The 18935-nt window shown below is 36.0% G+C and overlaps 1 protein-coding gene across 14 annotated transcripts in view; it reads right to left on the bottom strand.

Annotated features, from left to right (window-relative positions):
- Positions 1-18935, bottom strand: part of EPB41L2 (erythrocyte membrane protein band 4.1 like 2) — a 103466-nt gene that overhangs the window by 16754 nt on the left and 67777 nt on the right. For all 14 annotated transcript variants that reach the window (XM_085217293.1, XM_085217292.1, XM_085217306.1 and 11 more), the window contains 7 exons: positions 13816-13891; positions 12090-12308; positions 11576-11663; positions 9842-9994; positions 8221-8318; positions 1940-2112; positions 1357-1538 (listed from right to left, as the gene is read on the bottom strand). In XM_085217293.1, coding sequence (XP_085073419.1) covers positions 1357-1538; positions 1940-2112; positions 8221-8318; positions 9842-9994; positions 11576-11663; positions 12090-12308; positions 13816-13891 — 989 coding nt within the window. The remainder of the gene's footprint in view (positions 1-1356; positions 1539-1939; positions 2113-8220; positions 8319-9841; positions 9995-11575; positions 11664-12089; positions 12309-13815; positions 13892-18935) is intronic.

Below are 18935 nucleotides of genomic sequence, written 5' to 3'. Positions count from 1 at the left end.
TTGTTTACTTCTATGGATTATGAAATCAAAACCATTACGAATGTTCTGTTCTCCAGCTGCTAAGAACTGTGCACTTTTGAACTGCAGTAGTCACTTGCATCAGATGGAAGCAGACAGACATTCAAAGCTTTGGCAGAAAGGTCAGGGGACAGTGCAGTACACGAAAGACAAGCTGGCACTTTGATTCTTGGGCTTATAACCATTTCCTCTAAGACTTAGAGTGCTTTAGGGGTAAAAAAAAGAGCTGTTCACAAAGTTGGCATGTGCAACAAAACCTTACTAATCAGCTTCATGGAAAAACTTCCCAAAATAGTGCTTTTTTTCTTCTCTTGATTGAAAGATTGAAAGATACTACCACTTCAGAAACAAGGGAGAATCATCATGTCATCAAGCCCAAAGTCAAAACATAGTAATTTAATTATTTTTCTCCCACCAATGAGGTTCACATGTGCCTTTTCCTAGGCTAATTTAAAAATATTTTCAAGTAGTTAGAGAGGAACAACAAAAACACAACCATTGGTATTTGTTCCCTTCCTATACTTCAGTGCAGTGGGAACATGTCAGCTGCACAGAGAATCTCTGCAGTCCAAATATCACCACTAAGATTCACGGGTAGCTAACTGGCAAAAAACTTTTTGAAACAAAATTACTTTTTAACTATGAAAGTAAGTTCTGAAGAACTGCTAGAAAAATAAGTAATATCCCAGAGAGAGATAATAATCACACAACTCCAAAGTTTTAGCCAACACTGTGGAAGAAAATTTTTATACGAAGTCCTACAAACTCTGAATTATTTTTTTTTTTTTACCTATTTCCCCAGGAACTCCAACAGATAAGACAAGTAAATGGTTGTTCACAAAAGAGACGGAAACAGAAATCAACAAAAATTTCAACAGAAATCTGTATCTCAGTTCAACACAGAAGTTTTTAAATGAATAAATAATTCTGCTGAATTACTACTAAAACAATAGTATTTTTACCTATAAATATTGAAATGCAGTCATAATGCATCTGGCTTTGTATAACATATACTACAATGGAACAAATAAATCTACATAAACTAAAATACTATTTACCCTTTTAAATATTTTTCCAGAACTCACTCAAGCTTACTGAAAATTCAAATTAACTTTATAGAAATAAAAGAAACCCTGGGAAAATTGGTATTACACACAAGTTTACCTTCACATTTGTTTACATACGCTTACAGTAAGATAAACTACAGAAAATACTTAACAATTTTCTTTAAATATTTAATGTGGTGTTTATTTAATATGATGCTCAGAGGTGGTGGGCTCTAAATAAGCAAACATGTACTATATGAACAAATAATTTTGGTGTGAAAGACATCCATACCTTTCCATCCTGAATCAACTCTAATTGTGGAGTTTTGAGTGGGCTTCCATCATCTTCTCTGCCACCTTCTTTCAACTTGGCTTGTCCAGCAGCTTCAAGGTCAATGATTTTGTCTCCTCCAGGCTGCCCTCTTGTAGTACGGAAGTCTCTTAGCAGACTTTGGTCTGAGATACTCATGGTAGCTGTTAAAGAACAAAATAATTTTGGTTAATTGGAGTAATTTAGAACATCTTGTTTTTAAGACTTCATAAAATGATTCTATAGTGATATCAACAATGAGGAATACAGGCCTGTTACTAAGTGACATTATTTTTCAGCTTCTTGCTGTGTACAAAGTCTGTGATTCTTACTGCACTGATGCAAACAGCAATACACTCTTGTCATAACTTCTGACATATCACAAAATAATTTAGGAAGGAATATCTTGAGATTAGTTGGACCACCTGTTCACAGTGAGTCCAGGTTGCTCAGGGACTTGTCCAGTTGAATTCTGAGTATCTCCAAGGTCTCTCAATATGAACTCATATCAGGGTGACCATACGTAATATAATCATTGTACTGAATAAATACATCAATTTCGTACCACCATCAAGGCTTCTGGAAACACGTTTGCTTGAAGAGCGCTCAAAGTAAGGAGCCGGTCTGTCTATGAGGTTGCTAGCCTGCCGTGTCTGTGCTTGCGTACGTCCGCTGTAGCGGAACTTGGAACCCAAGGTTAGAAACTTTGATTTTGGAGGCTGTTCTGGTGATAAAAGTCTAAAAAGTAAAAAGAAAGTCACTTAAAAACACTTCATGTATTTAATGAGGTACTTCTAACGCTACTTATTATATAGCAACTTTAGTTCACCAGGCATGACTTGTGCAGTCTAAGAAATGATTCTATCATAAGATCTGAGAAGAACTAAAACAATACATATTATTTGCATTTGGAACTGAAGTGATGCTGCTAGTTAACACATTTTCCACAGTACAAATAAGCAACTGGGGTCCTTATCTTTTGGTGCTATCTTTATTAAATGTTATTCTTTCTGGATAGTTGAGACCATTGTATGTCCATATGTAACACCTCTCTAATTTTGCTCGTTAGAATATTACTTATAGGGGAAACTATATAACCCACTTCCACTGTCTTTCTGATATTCTGAGGTACCCATAAGGCAGCTGCTGTTCCTCAAATTTAGGGAACGGTATTTCAAAGCTGTGTAGAAGGCTGTAGCAAGTGGAAAAAAAATAAAATCAAGATGACTGTAGAATTGTCATTCATCTTTAAAAAGTTTAACAAGCTAGATTCAGATGCCATTTTAGTTACAATGTGGCTTATAGATATATATAGTTGATGCTGGATAGAAGAAGAATGGGGAAAAAAGGCCTTTTGTGAAAAGGGTAAAACATAACTACTCAGTTATGAGTAGTACCAATGCTGGGTTCTGTGCTGGATATGCATGTTCGCACTGAAGAGTTAAGAGTCAGTGTTAGAGAAAGTCCTAGTTAACATTTTGGCAGAACTTGCTGCAAGATATTTGATGAATGTCAAGTTCTCCAATTTCTTTATGAAAACTTCAAGCTCTTATTCAACCTATCATACCTATAGCAGCATGGGTTGGAAGGGAGCTTTCAGATCATCTAGTTCCAACCCCCTTACTATAGCCAGGGACAGCCCCCCCACTACACCAGGTTGCTCAAAGCCCCATCCAGCCTGGCCTTGAATGCTTCCAGGGAGGGAGCATCCACAATCTTTCTGGGCAACATGTTCCAGTGTCTCATCATCCTCACATTTTCTTCCTAATCTAGTCTAAACATACCTTCATCCAGTTTAAAGCTGGATGTTTAAAGCCCTCACCCTATTGCTACATGCTCTCATAAAAAGTCCCTCCCCAGCTTTCCTGTAGGCCCCCATTTGGGTACTGGAAAGCCACTATAAGGTCCCCCTTGCAGCCTACTCTTCTCCAGGCTGAACAGCCCCAACTCTCTTAGCCTGTTCCTGTAGTGGAGGAGTCCCAGCCCTCTGATCATCTTCATGGCCCTCCCTCTGGACCCACACTAACAGCATGATGTCCTTCTTGAGTTGGGTGCCCCAGAACTGGATGCAGTACTCCACATGGGGTCTCACGTAAGCAGAGAAGAGGGGCAGAATCATTCAACCTGCTGGTCACACTTGATGCAACCCAGGGTACAGTTGGCCTTCTGACCTGCAAGCGCACACTACTGGTTCATGTTGAGTCTTTCATCAACTGACACTCCCAAACTCTTCTTCTTAGGGCTGCTCTCAAGTCATTCTCCAACCAGCCTGTATTTGTACTTGAAACTGTCCTGACCCAGATGCAGGACCTTGCACTTGGCCTTGTTTAACTTCATGAGGTTGGCATGATTCCACCTTTCAAGCCTATCTAGATCCCTCCCTTCCCTGTAGCATGTCAATTGCCACTCAGCTTAGTGTCATCTGCAAACTTGCTGAGGGTGCACTCAATCCCACCGTCCATGTCACCTACAAAGACATTAAATAGCATCAGTCCTGGCACTGATCCCCAAGGAATGCCACTTGTCATTGGTCTCCTCTTGGACATTAAGCTGTTGACTACAACTCTCCGAATGCAAGCAACCAACCAGTCAATTCCTTAACGAGCAAGTGGTCTATCCGTCAAATCCATGTTTCTCCACTTTGGCAACCAAGATGTAGTGCGGGACAACATCAAACACTTTGTACAAGTCCAGGTAGATGATGTCAGTTGCTCTTCCTTTATTCACTGATGCTGTAACTCCATGATATAAGGCCACCAAGTTTGTCAGGCGCAATTTGCCCTTGTGAAGCCATGTTGGTTAACCACCAATCACATCATCTTTATTTTCCATTGCCTTGGTAGGGTCTTCAGGATGATCTGCTCCATGATCTTGCCAGGCACAGAGGAGAGATTGTCTGGCCTGTAATTCCCTGGATCTTCTTTTTTTCCCCTTCTTAAAAACGGAGATTGTTTCCCCTTTCCCACTTGTATCTTCTCACTGCTTATATTTTCTGTTTTCATAATCTGAGTCATCAGCTTGAGCACAGAGGCTATTGTTTCTTACAGTAACATCCTTGGTGACAGGATCAACAGTCATCACTGTAAGAATTCTTCCTACTTTCTGCTTCTCTAGAAAAGTTTTTGATGTTGCCTCCTGAAACAACGTGGTACTGCAAATACGCATACTCTGCATGGGAGTCTCCATGTCCTATTCTCCCTCTGAACATCTTTTTTTTTTTTTTTTTGAGAAGAACCAACAATTACTATATCTATTGCACTTACAATGGCACAAATGGACAAGTAAGACCAAAAATGGATGCTGATTTTGTTCTACACTTTTGAAGCACTTGCACAGGGAATATCTATGTAAGTGGAATCAGATCCAGTATTTTTAAGACAGTTTCCAATATTGGGTTCTGAAAATTTAAAATTACTCTGAAGATATTTCAACAAAACTGCATGGTTTTCAGATACTCTGCAAAACCAATGGTGAGAGAGGAAGAATGCTCACATTTTCTCTAAGAGAAGTTTAGGGCTTCATCATACTGCTAGCCAGAAAGATCCAATCCTGCATGCCTAATGTGCATAACATGCATGTGAATCCTAATCCATCACAATATATTTTTAAAGAAAGCAATTCTCATACTAATCCACTCTTCTGCACTAAGGCCATGTATCTGGAACTTCACTTTCATTGCTTCTATAAAAACATCCTGAAGCAATATTTGTGACAGATTTATTTCTCCACATTATTTTCAAGAGTACATTATGCATTAAGAGGAAGCAGGCTAGAGTGTTTTTCCAAGTTCCTTTCTGTTCTGGATTTCCTAGTCTTGGCAAGCCTACAGGATTAACTGCCATTTTTTATGTTCCACCCTGCTGAGATAAACTTTTAATCTTTTAACGTGGAAAAAACAAGAGAACTAATTACTTCCCATGTAAGGACATTTAAATGTGTTTTTTGTATTACAAGTTTAATTACATAAGATAACTGAACACTATGTTTGCCTCATTTTAAGACACACTGGGAAAATACTAAAACAATCATGAAAACTTCAAATAAAACTTCATAAAGCAGAATTATAAGCTCATTTTAGTTTGGATCCAGAGTTGCAGACCAAGCTTACCTCAGAAGATTAATGTAGGTATACAGTCCAACTATTTTTCTTAAAGCAGGCTATTGACCTTTGAAAATGTTACTGAAATCCTATAAGGCCGAGTTGACACAAGCAAATCCAGTGGCTTTTATTTGTAATTTTCAACATAGTTAATGATAAATGTATATGAACAAATTCATATGCTAAATTAATTTCTAATATTTTATAAGAAAATAGATTTCAATGTAATTACTATTTGAGAAAAACTGAAACATCATGAAGTCAAGTACTGTAAGGAATTTTCAGTGTCACATAGGGCACGCTGAGAGATCTGAAAGTTAAAAATGTACATCTAGATTTAATACAATTTATTGAGGTATGCACAAGCAATATACATGCTATGAAAAAACTATAGTGTCTTGTACTGCAGTGATTGCTTCTGTTGTTTATCTTCAGAGACAAACAGAGCTGGATTTATTTTACTGTTTTTAAATTAGGATGAGAGGCTCTGAGGATTTTCAGTCTGATGACATCAGTGGAGAATATGGATTTTACAGAACGGTTAAAGTATTTGTTACATAATTCTTGTCATCATGTCATTCCTGATTAGAAAAATTCATTTCTGATTGGAATGAAATCCAATCGATTTTATTATGTCAGAATTTCTGTAGTAAGATTATCTAATACATACTAATGTTCCTGATAATTTTCCTATTTGCAAATGGTAGTTCTCAGTTCAGGACTTTTTACTTCCATAAGATTTTTTTCTTCTCCATTTACAACTGTTTTATTACTGTAAAATTATGAAATACAGTTTTCTTGCCAAAGCAAAACACTACATGAATTATTCGAAGAGCACTTTTGTTCTTGCTATTCCAGACAAGATCTGCATACCACTAGGAGTAACAGACAAAACAAACCAAAGGAGACTTCAAATTTTTGAAGTAAACAATAGTGGGCTATTAATCTTAATAAACTTACATAATGAATTCTATCAAGCATGAAAAAAAACGAGTGTTTTGAAATAATTGTTTCTAAAGTAAGGACTCCCATTGTCATTCTCAACATATACACAAACGTCAATTCAAGTACACTCCAGATCAGTGAAAATCTGAATACTGAAAACTGCCCAGTGAGACAGTTCTACTAATGAATTGCTTAGGTGTCATGTTCCTCAGGTTCTCTGTCTAGCAGGTGTGTTTAGTTAATACCTAGCATGCAGTGACAGGATTGAAAGCATATTAAAATACTTTTTTTTTTTTTTTTTTAATGTAAGAGACAGGCTATTGAAAGAAAATGGTTACCCATGCTATAGTGAGAAGCTGTGGTTCAAGATACAATGCCTATTTAATGCATAAGAGGTTCAACCTAATCCTATATATAGACTGAGAGGAGCGGTCCTTGAGAGTAGCCCTGCAGAGAAGGACCTGAGGGTCCTGGTGGATGAAAAACTGAACATGAGCCAGCATTGTGCTCTTGCAGCTTGGAAAGCAAATGGTATCCTGGACTCCATCAGAAGAGGGGTGGCCAGCAGGGACAGGGAGGTGATTGTCCCTCTCTACTCTGCCCTCGTGAGGCCCCATCTGGAATACTGTGTCCAGGTCTGGGATCCCCAATACAAGAAAGACAGGGAGCTGTTAGCGAGGGTGCAGAGGAGGGCCATTAAATGTTCAAAGGGCTGGAGCACCTCTCCTATTAAGACAGGCTGAGAGAGATGGGCTTGTTCAGCCTAGAGAAAAGAAGGCTACAGGGTGACCTAATTGCAGCCTTCCAAGTACCTAAAGGGAGCCTACAAACAGGAAGGGAGCCCACTCTTTAGAAGGGAAGATAATGGCAGGACAAGGGGAAATAGATTTAAGGTGAGGGAGGGAAGATTTGGGTTGGATGTTGGGGAAGTTCTTTACCAATAGACTAGTGAGGTGCTGGAACAGGCTGCCCAGAGAAGTTATGGATGCCCCATCCCTGGAGGTGTTCAGGGCCAGGCTGGATGGAGCTCTGGGCAGCCTGGTCTAGTATTAAATGGGGAGGTTGGCAGCCCTGCCTGTGGCAAGGGGTTTGGAACTTCACGATCCCTGAGGTCCCTTCATCAACCCAAGTCATTCTATGATTCTACGATTCCACAATTCTATGACTCCTGGGTTGCAAGAATAGCTGCACTTCCTCATGGAGGTGCTATTACAAAAATCAAATTACTTTTCAATGGTGAAAACAGAAAGAGAAACAACTCTATTGTTAAAGTGGTCATTTACAAATAGTCTACAGTTTCAATGATCAATTCAGAATTTTATATTTACTAGTTACTGGAAAAAAAAACAGAGAGAAAGAGCTTATTATGTAAACAAATAGCACTCTTTTTGTTGAAGTAGTTCTTCTCACTTTAAAGAATGACTGAACTCAGCCCATTTTATAAACAAGTAAGAATTCAGATTCACTTTACCATCAAAAACTCAGAGCTTCTTTTGAAGACGTGTATCAGCTTTCTAGACTCTCATTCTGAAAAGTTAATCTTTCAGCTAGTACAATGTCTGATTACTAGTTTAGTTCCATACTGTTAGCATGCTGGAAGTTTAAATGACAGTCAATTGTAGCTGAAATCTTTGAAACTGGTAATTTGTGGTCAATGACCAGTAGGGATGTCTTTTGTCTAAAGAGTGTCAACTGATGGAGAAAATAAGGTAAAAGAAGGGAGAAATCTTCTCTATTTTTCTCGTCAAAGACATATATGAGTTTGGCTGGCAAATTGGAGGAAACAGAGAATTATTATTTACCTGAAGAAAGTATGGTGCTCCACACAAACCTTCCATAACCTCTTAGCAGCCCGATGGTTTGGCAATTTGAATCCAATAGTGCTCTCAAACTGTTCCAGCTGGAAAGAATTCACAAGTAAATTAAACAATTTCCTTAAGGCCATTCACACAGTTCCATTACTGTAACAAGCAATAATTCTCCTATCATAAGACTTCAAAAGAAAAGAACACAAAACTCCAGAGTTTCTAACCTTTTAATATAATTATATTGGGTGGTTTAGTCATGATGGGTGATGATCACTTTATCACTTCCTATCTGTACTAATGACTCTTGAGAAATCTAATAATACTTTGCTTTTTCTTGCTAGTTTTCTGAAAAGCTGCCCAATGTACTTTTAAACTGCAGGAAGTAATTGTACTGCAGGTTGTGATGTATGCTTTCATTGGATTTAATACCAATCTGAAATCCATACTGTACTGTCACTCTGACTGATCTGTTTCATTATATATCAGATTATAGAAAAAAATATTACATCTATATTTATACATCTGTATTCCAGAACTTACAAAACTACAATGTTTGTATTGGATTGCTGGCATTTAGACTTCAAACTAAATTACTTCACCTTGTGAAATGCAAGAACCATCAGTATTGTTATAGCTCCAGCCACCTCATTTAAAGTCTATTTACACTAAAACACTGTAGTGACTTCAAATTGATACTGTTCTGCACTTCAATACATCAACAGAACAGGGTCTGGAAATTACTCTGAAGTTCAGGTGAGCACAAACACACGACTGTTCTGAGAAATGATGGGTTGCTTTATAAAACTGCATAGGCTAATAATTTATGGAAATTTTAACAAGACATCTTGAAAAATATTTAAAACTTGCCTCACTGCTTATAATCACAATTGATTTAATATCAGCAGACAGTAGCAATATTGCTTTTACATGAGACTGTGGAAAAATAGTTGGCACGCCACTGAAAATTTTTTTACAAATTCATATTTTGCTTTATCAGACAGTACATATCTTGCCTAGAATAACTCAGGAATAAATTTAAGCCTTTCTTTTTATTTAGCTCTGCAATTTCACTAACATCTTTTGTCTTATTTATTCACACAATAAGAGATACCCTAAACATTTCAGAGTAAAATTCATAAAGTTCAACATGTTTCTTCCAAGAATTTCCTGTTAAAATGTGTTCAAAATGTAAGCCTTCCTTCTTTATCAACTTTCATTAACTTACAATGGTATCTGAAAAGAAAGTTGAATTCAGTATTTCCATGGCTGCAAAACAAGCATCTTACAGGACAATTCAGGCCTTTGGCTACACTCAAAACTAGAAGCATTGACATTTAATGAACAATTATAGCCAAAGAGGAAGTGAGTCTGGCTTCTCCCTTAAGGCTGCAAGTTTCTATGAACAGGAAAACGAGGGCAGAGCACTAGATTTATTTGTAAAACTTCTGCATTTAGTAAGAAAAAAGAGTTTCTGCTTGGATAACATTCTTTAAACCATAAACCTGCTAGAGTGCCTGGTAAAATGGCACTAGGTAAAATGATGTTATTTTGTTGCTAGATAGAAATGATTGGACAAAAAAAAAAAAAAAAAGCAAGATAGGAAGCCATTACTTACTTCCGCTGGCCTGACTTTGATGTAGAAATTACTTCTCTTATAGGAAATCTTCAGAATTTTCGGCCAAGCAAAGCGGTTGATTCGCAGTCTGTCTTTGTAAATGAGTAGTCCATTAGCACATACACCCAGCATGATATCCACGCCTTCAGAATCCTATCATGTATGAGACAGTTTCATAAAAATCAGGTTAATAGTATTCCAAAAATAATAATTATCCCTGGTATAACTTTGAAGGAAGAATTTTGTTTCATATCCAAACCTGAATGATGGTGATAATGAGATACTTAAGGAAGAAATGGCTAAGTAAAACAATTTTAGTGGAAACATTTTGGACTTCAGTAGTGACTTTACTACTGCTTTATCTGCATATGCCAGAGTTCTGGAAAACTCTTATATATATTCTGGTAATTAGAACTAAGTCAACAACATGCAACTAGGAGAAGTATGGTAGGAGTGCAATCAATAATTTTTATATTAAAAAGAAAAGAAATTAAGAACAGATCTTTTCAACTTGTGAATGAAAGTAAGAGCAAGTTGGTGATGATGGTGATAATTTATATTCACTTTCTGTTCCAGTCAATATATAGGAAGTAGTGGATAAGTAAATGAAAATATCAACGCAATTAATTCAATCAAAGCACTGTCAGGCAACATATCTTAGCATTCTGTGCCCCTTACAGGCATTTGATGTCTGTTTAGGAGGCTACAGAACCAAGCACTTTCTGATAAGACTTGGATATGCCATGCCACGGCATACTAACACAGCAGACTCCTCACAAGCAACAAATGAACTAGTACAAAAGCCAACACTATCATTAAAAAGTTGCTCTATCAGCATAACAATTAACAGCTCCAAGTGGACCCTGGCAAACAGCGCTCCTAAAGCTTGCAGCTACTTCTTCACTACAGCAAAGGAAAGCTCTAAGGAACTTATATATATTGAGTTTTATAAAGTGCTTCCAACCATGTGAATTGCCATGCAGCTCTTGTACTAGAAAGAATACCAGAGACATGTTTAACATACATGAATAAAAACATAAGTGTACTTCTTTCAAGCATTTCTAAGAGAACACAGAAAGTCTACAGGAAAATTGCAAATGTGTGCAATATTTCTGTACACGTATAATTTTTCTCCAGTATTTTAAAGTTTTGTTTTTCTTTTATATATATAGAATTGATATACTTATAACGCACCAATTTTCCTAATAATCTGAGGCTCTGTATTTGGGGGGAGGGACAGGTTTGAGGTTGAAAGGGGGGAGTTGGTTAATTGGCTTGTTTTGTTTTTGTGGATTTTTTTTACATTAAAAAATCCCATGAGGAATGCTAATTTGATTTGAGCCATCCAGAGGAGTGGAAAGAAAACACCAAAAAGCACCGCCTCTCAAGACCTTTCCCTTCCCATACTCTCTAAGACTTACAGTATCACATAAATAATTGCATATTCTTTTAGGTTTTACTTTATAGTCCCAAGTCTCTTTGGCATTAAAATTCAGACTTAAAATTCACTTAGTCACTCTCAATATTCTTAGGATGCATGCATAGCTATGCATTAAATGAAGCTAGATTTAAAATGAATTCTAACAATTTTAGAGCTAAGTAATTACCATGATCAAGAGATAAAAGGCATATATGTAATTACTGAAGTTCCGAGAAATTTTAAATGAAGTAATCTGTATATGCTACATCCTTTAATATCAAGCACTGTCTTCAAACCAAACCCAACCCCAATACCTTGGCATGATGCAAATCCACTCCATACATTGAGAGCCTCTTCGCATTTTCTAGGAACTGGGAATCCGCCTGTGCTGGAGTCAGGCCCCTAAAACCATTGAATAAACCTTGAGCTCACAGACAAAATTACTGACAATCAAAACTAATTGGAATAGAAAAACATGAGTTTATAAAGGTATCAATAGCACATTTGCCCTAAAGGGAAACTGTTCTTTTAGAGTATATGATATTCTTTTAATACTATTTTTTAATTCGCTGTTTCAACATTTTTAAGTCAACATTTCCTAACAAACTAATTCATAGCTCTTGACAAAAGTGTCTTTCCAAACTACTCTTTTCTGATATCTTAGTGAAGTTAAGATTTTGAAATGCTTGAAATTAAGAGACTCCAGTTATATAGCAAAAGACTTCCAGAGCAACAATAAACTTCACCTTAATAGTTTTACACAAACTCTTAAGAGAAATGACACAAGCATAACAAAGCATTTCATTTTGTCCAACTATACTGATAGACCTGTGTGTTTTGTGTAACTCAGCTACTTTTTCCTCCATTTCTTGAGTTTGATTGGGTGCAAACTGAAATTCACTGATGTAGTCACTACGATGCTCCTCTGGGTCATGATCACCCATTTCAGCCTGCAGGGTATATGAACCCAGGAGGGCGTGAGTCACAAAAGAACATGGCAGTCGACCAGAGGCAATATCTTGGCGAAGCTGTAGGCACAAGAAATATCTGCAAGACAAAGGAAAGGGAAAAAAAAAAAAAGGAAAAAAAAAAAAAAGGACAAAGTTACCAATTTACCAATTCAAGTTCATATTGCAGAATTTCGCAGATACTTGTCATCATAGAAGTACACTTTAAAGCAAGTGAGTACATTAGTAATTTGTTACACCTTGTTTTATTTGAGTGTCAGTTTACTATGAGGTAATGTCTTCAATTTTTAAGAGTCAGTATCACTTTCATAAATAATCTGAAAACAGGAAAAATTCTGATTTCCAATGTATAAATGAATGAAAAAATATATCTAGTAACAAAAGTAGACTTAGGAATGCCTTCATTTCACATTCTTGACTTACAGCTGTCTACAGTTTACAAATAAAACCCATAGATTTCCTGTTCATTTCCTACTGAATATCTCTTTGGCTTAAAAATTGTAACTTTTATATACCTTATAAGTTCACACTAGCTAATCAAACCACGTAACACACAATACAAATCTGTTTTAATACTGGACTCATAACTGTCTCCCTTAAACCACATATAGGCTAGAATTTAACTTCAAGGACTGCAGACGATCTTTTACTAGATATAGCAAGTTAACAATCAGCAGACATCATGCCCAAGCACAGATATTTAATTAAAAAAATTTTTTTTTTACAAGTGAATCCCGAATTTTAAGGAATTTAGCTTTAAGCTATCTTTAAAATTCTTTTCTCAATTGACTATGCAATTCAAAGGTCAACTGACTGACTGAAAAGTTACAAAGTAAACACAAGACAGGTAAGATATACTGCATACTAAAGGTCTTAAGTTATTTATAGTAATGTATCAACTACAGATTTGTAAAACTATCTTATTTTGTGCGGAATACTGATCAGATGCAAGATGATATGTAATAACATCTCATCTCAGCAGAATTAACTAATTCCAAACTAAAAGCAAGTGCTTATGTTTTCCCTAACTACTGAAAAAAATGAGTAAATAGAACAAACTCTATCCCCTGGTTGTTTGTTTTACAATTCTGTAAAATTTAGGTGCCTAGAAAGCGCTGAGAAGGCAGTGGATACTACATAAGAACTAAGAAGATAATTATTTCCATGTTTTAAGGCTATATTCTTGAAAGTCTAAGGTACAACACAACCATACTCTCACTTATTCTATAATAAAGCAGTAGCCCAAAATAAGCCACAGATTTCCTTCAGACATGATCATTTTCATTTACCTCCCCCTCCTGTCTTCCTCCCAGATCATATCCTGCTTATCGTTGTATTCTTTTTTTCCTGAATAAACATTGACCTCTCATTCTTATTAAGAAATGCCTCTTTAGAAATTTCTGCTATCTCACAATTCTCCCATGCCAAAGAACACTTTTGTGTCAACGTTCCTAAGAGGAGTTGACACAAGAACAACTATAGCACTGTATAGTAAAAGTCAAACCTGCTATGGCATCCAGAAACCAAAGAAGTCTAATTTGATCAAATAACACTTTTTTAAATTTAAAATTATGAACTATGCATACCTAGTGATGTCTTCAGTCAATTGAGAAGGGTCAGGAGGATAAAATTTCACATTAAAAGTGAACAGCCAAGGTAAACCTAGACACAGGAAACAACTGTTAAGGTCAAATACAGATGAGGCAAGCAAAGAAAGAGCCTTACTGAAAAAAATTTTAGGCAGTCATGTAAATCTTAGATTAATGAAAGCTTGAAGAAAATACCTGAAAGTACTTTCCCCCTTTTTTATATTATTAAGAACCACAGATTATTTTCATTATTAGTTAACTCATACAGTGAAATATTAATATGTTGAAATTTATTTTTTAAATAATGTTTTACAACAAGTTATGTAAACAACATAAATGTTTCATTTGAAAACAACCATACTATCTTACCAGGTATTCTGTTCAAATACATGCAAATACAAGCAACTGTTTGCATTAAGTCTGCATTTATTACCAACACTTCCAGGGCTAACAATCTCCCTGTTTAAATTGATTGTACTTTGATGGACTGTACAATTGTTATGAATATGAGATGCCAAAATAAGGTCTGTGTTGCATACAACAGAAAGAAAAAGTAAACTGTTATTGAATGCATGGAAGACAAAACATAAGCAATTTCTCCCTTAACATCATTTAAATTTTCTCAAACAAGAATACCTTTAATAACTATAAAACAATTGTGCTTAAATTTTTAATTAACGTGTCAAAACTGTTACACCATGTTCACCTTACATGCCAAAGCACACTTAAAACTAGGCTAATATTTTGACAAAGCATAAAATGGTGCCTTTAATCATAACTCTAGTTTCAAAACAGCTTTCAAACCTTAAAAATGTGAGGCATTCAAATAATGAAAATCCATTATTGGAATGTCACACTTTGTGCAAGAAGAATATGCTCACTGAAAAGTACTAATGACTTGACAAAATATAGAACTTTCCAAATTCAAACAAATTTTATTTGGCACAGCAGTCATGTATGTATAAAAGAAAGTACTAAAATAAAAAGCCAGAAAAAGAATTTAATAGTTTGTTTTTGCACGCTGTTTCAAAGCAGCTAAGCTTTACCATATCTTGCCAGACATAGAGTAAAACTAAGTGTAATCTGCCAAAAAAAATGATGAAAGATAACAATAATATAAATAAAATTAACTAAAGTATTTTTCTCTCATTCCTTTTCTCCTAATACAAAAAAATATTTTTTGTGAAAGATATAAAAATAACTTTAAAAAAGAAAAAATGCAAGGATTTTATAAAGCTGGTCAACCATGAATTTTGTACCTCTAGTAAAATTTTTTAAAAGCTGCAATGTAAACATAAATCACACATTAAAAGATGTCTATTATGGCAAAAGAAATTACCAAAATGCCATTTCCAACATAATACTATGGATGCTGGCATTTTTTAAGATTGTTTTCCTAGATATCAAAAACCCACTGCTTTAAAATTTCAAAGCTATTAAAGTAAAAAGGTATTTGTGTCAAAATTTCAGCATTTCAAAATCTACTTCAGATTTTTTGACATGAGAACTCACCGGAGCACTTTAATTTCTGCATAATTCTGTTTAACTAGAACCTGCTGGATGCTAACTCACCATTTCCTTTAAAGAGCTTGGCAATCTATAGCATCTTAATGTAAATATTTGTTAGGACAATGATAGCTTTGCTTACAAACTAAGGGACATCTTAAATGAGAAAGCCTAATTTGTGCGATGGACACATAATACTGAATTGGGTAAAATATCCTTCACTGCATCAATTACTGAAATCTAGCACAAGACAGAATTGAGACAAAAATACTGGAAGAAGTTTTCTAACAATAACTTGTAAGATGAACAAATAGAATGAAATCTGAAATAAGTGATACGATGGAAGTGGACTTATCTCTCAGAAATTTAGCATTATTTAATGCTAATGTTAAATAAATCAAATTGATGACAAGAAACAGTTGGGCCAAAAATACCTATGCTAACAGTAGTTAGGAATTCGAATGATAATGGAGGCTATGGGGGAGAAGTTGCACTTCAACACAGGTGCTAACCAGACAATGCTTTCCTGGAATGAAGCAACGTTTCTTGGTATGAAGAAATTTTTTTCTGGCCTAAGATTACAGTCAAACTAGTCACAGGTTAATTCCTGCTCAACTTCCACCTCTTTATTGTCAGTAGTTTTACCTTTTCCGTACTTTTCAGTACTTTTATCTTTCAGAAAACTCTGTAGCTAGGAACCCAGACATTGCTGAGGGGGAGGAGGGGAGAAAGGGGGGAAAAAAAGCTGCTAAAAGCTAAAAAGAGCACAAATCTTCTCAATCTACAGACTACGTGAAAAATTCCATGTCTGCTCATGCTAATTCCCATAACTAGTTCATAGGAAAAAAATGTAGTTGACTTTCTACGAAAAAATTTCTGGACAGTTGATAATCTTATATTTTATCTGAATACTGAAAACACATTTATCCTCAAAATATAGACCAGCAAGTATACTACAACACATGCAATCTATATTTCTAGTTCTCAATACAGCATACTGTTTATAATCACAGCATCACATCACAGAGTCACACAAATATAACTGTCTTCACACAACAATGCATGCTATTAGTAACACTATGAATTGATAGCCAATATAAAAATAAAGGGTATTTTAAATGATATTAAGCAATTTGTCTCTGACAAAACTCTGTCTAAATAATATAAACTATAGAAATGTCAAAAAAATTTCTAGACAGCTTGATATCTCAAAAATGCTTTTGTGGTAACTTTAGGCACATTCTTAGAGAAAAAGAGTGCAATATAACTAAGCAGCTAGCAACATACAATTAACATGATTAATCTCATTCAAACTTCTAAAGCAGCGAGTTTTTATTCCAGTAAAACACATTTTATAGCTTTTACTCATAGAACCATAAAGGTTGGAAAAGATCTGGAAGATCATCTAGTCCAACCACCAACTCATCACCATGTCCACTAACCCATGTCCCTCAGTACCATATGTACATGGTTCTTGAACACCTCCAAGGGTCATGACTCCACCACCTCCCAAGGCAGTCTGTTCCAACACTTACCAGCATTTCTTATAAGTTTTTCCTAACATTTATCCTGAACCACCTCTGGCACAGCTAGTCCTATTGCTACTTATGTGGGAAAAGAGGCTGACACCCACCATGTCACAATCTTCTTTCAGGTTACTGTAGAGAGCAATATTCCCTCCCCTGACCCTCCTCTTCTCCAGACCAAACAATCCCAGTCCCCTCAGCTACTCCCCATACGACATCTGCTCCAGACACCTCACCAGCTTTGTTAACCCTCCCTGGACATGCTCCAAGATCTTAATATCTTTTTTGTTGTGAGGAGTCCAAAACTGAATCCAGCACTCAAGATGCAGCCTCACCAGAGTTGAGAGTACAGGGGAACAATCATCTTCCTGCTCCTACTGGCAACACTATTTCTGATACAAGCCAGGATGCCATTGGCCTTCTTGGCCACCTGGTCACACTGCTGGTTCACGTTTAGCCGAGCACCAACCAACAGCCCCAGGTCCACTTCTTCCACACAGTCTTCCAGCTACTCTGCCCCAAGACTGCAGTGGTGCTTGGAGTTGTAGCCAAAGTGCAGGACACACATTGGTTGTCTTGAACTTCATCCCACTGCCCTCAGCCCAGCGATCCAGCCTGTCCAGATGCCTCTGAAGGGCCTTCCCACTCCTCTCTGTGCCTCAGATAACAATTTTTAGTATACTGTGCAATTAGGGCAGGTGCAGTGTTCACAGACAGATAAAAAATGCTCCATGAAATTAAGAAAAGCAATAGGGAAGATCTGTAATCAGTCCACATTTTCAAAGCTGCACAAACAAAAATAGAGTGCAGCCAGTCTTTTTTGGACCAAGATCTAGCTCACAAACTAAACTGTAAACTGCAAAATCATTTTTATAACTAACAGGAGTAAAGGAACACTTCCATGGGACAACTCTTCCTTTAGCAGAGGTGTTTCCTTCTCTTCAATGCTAAATTCTGGTAGATCTGTATTAGCTACAAATTTCACATGTATATAGTTATTTACATAAAAGAGTTGGATATAAAAAAAATAAAGTGACTTTACACATACAAGTGAGCATGCTTTTATATATATACACATACATACAGAGTCATTTTAGGCATATATATTTTACCTGAGCTTGCTATATGTTTTGTTAGCAATAAAATCCAACAGTTAGAGCTGTATATTAAAATCCTAGTCTTTTCCTTAATAAATTCTAATTTCCTGTACTGTAATACACGGTGTTGCAAAATTCTAAGTTTGTGCTACACAATTGTCTGAATTCTATTTATTAATTTATCACTATTTGGTCTACTGTGCAATTTGAAAGTACACATATTTAATCATATCATTATTCCTTCTTATCTTTGATCCTGAGAAGTTGAGATGTTTAGTCTTATCTGCAGAATATACCATAGAACCAAGAATGCCAAAAGTCTTCCTACTCCATGGTATACCTTAATTACTGGTTATACATGTCTTAAGCTCAATATTGTATCTGGCTATTTTTAAGTTCCCCAGTGTGCATGAGTGGATGCCCATTAACGATAAAGATGCTTTGAACAGACTTTAGCATGAATAAAAACAAAGATTTAAATGTATAGCCCACGATTTGCCACCTTAACTGGTGTATTACTGTATCTGCTCTAATCCACTTCCAGAGCATTAGTTTTCCTCACTCCCCTCAATAATTAAATTGAAACAGTGAACAAGTAAATTCAGTTTACTGTCTTCCCTCCATCAGCCAATCATTCCTTTTTAGAAAAAGGAAACATCTTTTCTGTCACAGTAACTGTTATCTCTTTTGATGCTAGAGGACATGATCCCATTCAATCTCGAAATTTAATCATCTATGTAAGACACTACTGTCTCCCTTTATAGCCAACAAAGGTTTACCTCTCAGATACCTATTTCAGAATGCAATTGCTCACCTCCTTCTGAAGAAGTGGACACTTCTTCAGAAAACAATTGCTGTTAACTTAGATGGACACAGTTAAGCAAAATTAGAACAGATTAATTATACTACGGGTACTGCCATGAGTTTCTAAAATCTTTACTATTAAAAAAGTACTCTCATGACAAAAATAGTAATGCTTAATTTCAAT

The sequence above is a fragment of the Meleagris gallopavo genome, chromosome 2 (genome assembly GCF_905368555.1).
Source record: "Meleagris gallopavo chromosome 2, MGAL_WU_HG_1.1, whole genome shotgun sequence".
In the NCBI taxonomy this organism is placed as follows: Eukaryota; Metazoa; Chordata; class Aves; order Galliformes; family Phasianidae; genus Meleagris; species Meleagris gallopavo.
The sequence above is the reverse complement of the archived record's forward strand: the minus strand, read 5'-3'. Positions and strand labels throughout refer to the sequence as shown.